This window comes from Acanthisitta chloris, unplaced genomic scaffold, assembly GCF_000695815.1.
Source record: "Acanthisitta chloris isolate BGI_N310 unplaced genomic scaffold, ASM69581v1 scaffold33638, whole genome shotgun sequence".
In the NCBI taxonomy this organism is placed as follows: Eukaryota; Metazoa; Chordata; class Aves; order Passeriformes; family Acanthisittidae; genus Acanthisitta; species Acanthisitta chloris.
Genome location: NW_008687019.1, coordinates 4651 through 8631, shown reverse-complemented (window position 1 = coordinate 8631; position 3981 = coordinate 4651). Strand labels below are relative to the sequence as shown.

The following is a 3981-nucleotide window of genomic DNA, read 5'->3' as shown; positions in this document are numbered from 1 at the left end:
ACTTGGCATTTCAGCCAGCATCCTATAAAAAGCCATCCCGAGCAGCACAGCCCCCTCCATGCCCACCATGGATGGGTGTGCAGCCTTGCCCAGAGGAAAGGCCAGCTGCTGTGGGGGCTGCTGCCAATTTCTTCATCCCACTGAAACGATGGGCTGCCCTGGGTGCCCTGTGGACCTGCAGGGTTGCAGAATGGCTGAGGAGCAATAGCCATCTATAATATATTGTTTATAACACAATTATTTGTCACAAGCCAGGTGTATGTGCTCCCACATGGGCTCGAAAGCAAGGGAATAAAGCAAAGGCTAATTAAAGCCATTGCTACTGTCTGGCTGTTTGATGTGTGTTGGGAAGGGGACAGCTATTAACACCCCAGCTTCAACTTAAGTGAAGGGCACTCTGTCCTTACTGCCCCTGGGTGGACCAACCCTCCTCCATCCTTCCCCAGCATCAGTCCCCACTTTGCAGCCCATGTGCTGCCCAGTGATTCAGCCTTAGCGCTCGGCTGGAGCGAGGCAGGGCTGTTCCAAATGCACTGGCCTCCAAAAAGACCCTGGAGCACTCTCTCCTTTCCTGTTGCAGCCCCGCAACCCTTGAGAACGTGCTGCATCCTGGCATCCCCTTTATTTGGGGTTTTGCCAGCTCTGATTTATGGCCAAGTCCAGCTCCAGTGCCCAGGGCTGGGAAAATCCCGACAGGACTAGTCACTCTCCTGGTCCCCGTGTCTGCTGCTGTGCCCCCCTCTCTCTCTCTGTCGCTTCCCCAGGCATGGGGTCTGGCCGCGGGTGCCCGCAGGGAAGGTTACCCGGACACGTGCCGGGCGGCTTCACTGGAGTGTGAACAGCAGGTCGGTGTTTGCATTCATTACAAACCCATTAAAAACTGGCTGGCTCAGCCCTGGGCAGGACCAGGCTCAACGTGCAGCTGATCCTCGGCTCCTGGCAGTCTCCAGAGACAGAAACCACTCCTTGTCTTACCCTGCAGGTGTGCTCAGCAGGCAGCAGCCGCAGGTGAACGGGCTTCCCGGCATCTCTCCTCCCTGCCTCGCCCACCCAGAGCCCATGGCGGAGGAGAAGACCTTCCGTTATGCGTTCATCATCTTGGGTTTCTTCCTGGTGATGACGGGGATGTTCATCATGAGCGTGGAAAAGCCCCACATCTACATCACCTTCTGTGTCATGGGTGTCCTGCTCATAGCTGTGGGCATCACCTGGAGCATGTGCCAGTGCTACCCAAAGGTAGGGTCCATCCCGCTGCAAAGCACTTTTGGGGGGCTTGAGGGCTCAGATGGGTTTGGGAGGCTTCAGCTTCTGTGGATGTGTAGCCTCAGGCTGTGTTTCAGCTTCCCCATTCGTAGGGTGGGGTAGCAGCAAATCCCAGGGAAGCCAGCAGGAGTGATCTGGAGGGGGAAGTGTTGCTTTGAGAGGCTTATGCTCTGCTGATGCCTGGAGGATGCCACCCCTCTCCCTTGCCCCCTGTATCCCTGCACCCTGCCCTGAGCCTGGGGCTTTGTTTCCAAGCAGGCAGCGGGTGATAATTCCAAGGGAATAAACTCGCATTAATCTCTCCCTTGAGAACCCTCCCCAAATCAGCCCCTTCGCTGCACCTGTGGGGTTTGGGGGCTTGATGGGTTCCCAGGACTTCCAAGGGACTGCCATGGCCAAGGAGGTGGGAGGGTCCTGCCCCCGCAGCACAGCCCGCACCTGCCAGTCTCCTTGGCAGAGGGCACTGCCGGCACAGAGAGCAGCCACGCGTCCCTGCCCTGGGAAACGGGTCTGGCAGAAAAGGTTTTTTTCCAAGGAGAGGACGGCTGTGGCACTGACCTGGGTGCTGTTGGATGGCCTGTTGATAGCTTGGCTGCACTCCAAAACGTAGGGCAGTAACCTCAGGACCCAGACCAGCTGGGACCTCTGAAACCGACTGTTCCTGGGATTGGAGTGAAGCTGACCCCACCTCCCCTCAAAGCTGAGCACAGCCCTGGTGAGGAGAGAGATGTGGCTTTGCCGCTGTGTTCAGGGCTCAAGGACAAGGCATCCTTGATGTTGTCCTAAACCACTGACATCCCCTGGGGCCCTGGGACACCCTCTGGGCTTGGGGACATATGCGAATCCTCTGCAGAAAAGACAATGAGAGTGAAGCTGTGCTGGATTCATTCGTCCCTTAATGATTTTCCAAGAGAGAGCCCATTTCCAAATAAGACATCCAAATGTGGGGGGAAATACCCTAAACCCAGCTGAAGGGACACTCCCACCCTTTTAGCACTAAGGAGGGCCGAGGGTCGCCCTGATGCCCAGCGCAGCCCCTGGGCTCTGCCTTCCTTTTCCCCCCAGATAACATTCGTCCCTGCAGACCTCGAGGCTGAGCGCTTCCTGGACCACAAACCCATGGTGCTGCCACAGAAGGACACCCGGTGGGTCCCAGAACCTGTACACAACATTATCTGCATGCTGTGGGGACAAGGGCAGTGTTTGAGATGGGGGACAACTGCACCAATTGCAGGACAAAATTCCAAGCAGGGGCCAGTGTGGGGGAGGCAAGGGCCATCTGTGTGCCCTTCTGGGGTCAGAGCCTGAGTGATGCTGGGGCACTCAAAGCATCCATCTGTGTTCCTGTGGGTATCCCTTGCAAGGACCCACTGGCTCCACTGCTCGTGTGGGAGTGATGTGGCCTTGGTGGCCTCTAAGCCACTCCCTCAGGTGATGGAGACCTGAATGCATGCACTTGAGCATCTTCTGGCTCCATTGTGCCCAGGTCCTGCTCAACACCCTGTTATTCCTTTGTCCACAGATTGATTGAACCCTGCCTCAACCAAGAGATCACCAACACCTATGAGAAGAGCCTGCCATCCTATGAGCAAATCCAGACGCAGGCAGTGGACTCAGCCCTGCTCCCACCCACAGCCCAGCCCAGACCCCGCAGCTGCTCCCAGTCAGCTGTGCAGGCCAAAGCTGAGGTCCATCGGGAGCAGGGGGGTGCTGGAGACCCCTGCGAAGACCTGGCACCTCGACTGGAAACAGCAGCAGGCAGCTGGTATGTGATGCCTATGAGGCAGTGGTGGGGTGTGGGGTGAAAATGGGGGAGGGTCAGACCTCCAGAGTAGGGGGAGAAAGGAAAGGCAGAGGGGATTTGCTGTTCACACAGCACTGAGCCCCCAGCCCCACTGGAGCCCAGGTGATGTCTCAGCCACAGAGAGACTCTGTACCAGTTTATTTCCCACTAGGAAATCTGGATGGCCTTTGGTTGCAATTTGCATTTTGCTTTTATTTCATTTTATCAATATAAGCAACTTCCCTCCCCAGAATTAACCCCTAATTCCTGGTCACATTTTGATAGAAATGAGGTGCCCAGCACGTGTCCCTCAAACCAGATGCCATGTATGATGCCCAAGCATTGGTTTGGGAGATACCAAAGGGCTTTGCAGGTGATGGGGATCACCATGCAGGCTTGCACAGGACTTGGGCAAAATGCATCTACATCTGGGGTGGGCATGCTGTTTACCTTCCGGGATGCAGGAAATGCTAGGGCAGCCACTGCTCCATGCCATGGACAGAAGGAACCTGGCACGCAGGTGTTCCCATAAAGGCAGGCACCGGGGGCTGGGATAGGGCCCTCCCAGTATGCTCCAGCCACCCAGCAAGGGGACTGGTGATGCTGAGATGCCTGAGCAGCGCTGAGCCCAGCAGTCACCAGCTCCAGGGAAAAGCCCCTCTCCTGCCCAGCTGTGTTTGGTGTAACTCCTGCGCCGCCCATCAGCCCTCCCTGTCGCAGGTGTTCCCATAAAGGCAGGCACCGGGGGCTGGGATAGGGCCCTCCCAGTATGCTCCAGCCACCCAGCAAGGGGACTGGTGATGCTGAGATGCCTGAGCAGCGCTGAGCCCAGCAGTCACCAGCTCCAGGGAAAAGCCCCTCTCCTGCCCAGCTGTGTTTGGTGTAACTCCTGCGCCGCCCATCAGCCCTCCCTGTCCCCGCAGCCCGGCCAGCCC

The 3981-nt window shown here is 57.3% G+C and overlaps 1 protein-coding gene across 1 annotated transcript in view; it reads left to right on the top strand.

Annotated features, from left to right (window-relative positions):
- Nucleotides 1-1059: 1059 nt before the first annotated feature.
- BSND (barttin CLCNK-type chloride channel accessory beta subunit) overlaps nt 1060-3981 on the top strand; it is a 3507-nt gene continuing 585 nt past the window's right edge. The window contains 4 exon segments of the mRNA XM_009080432.1: nt 1060-1236; nt 2329-2408; nt 2786-3028; nt 3702-3717. Coding sequence (XP_009078680.1) covers nt 1060-1236; nt 2329-2408; nt 2786-3028; nt 3702-3717 — 516 coding nt within the window.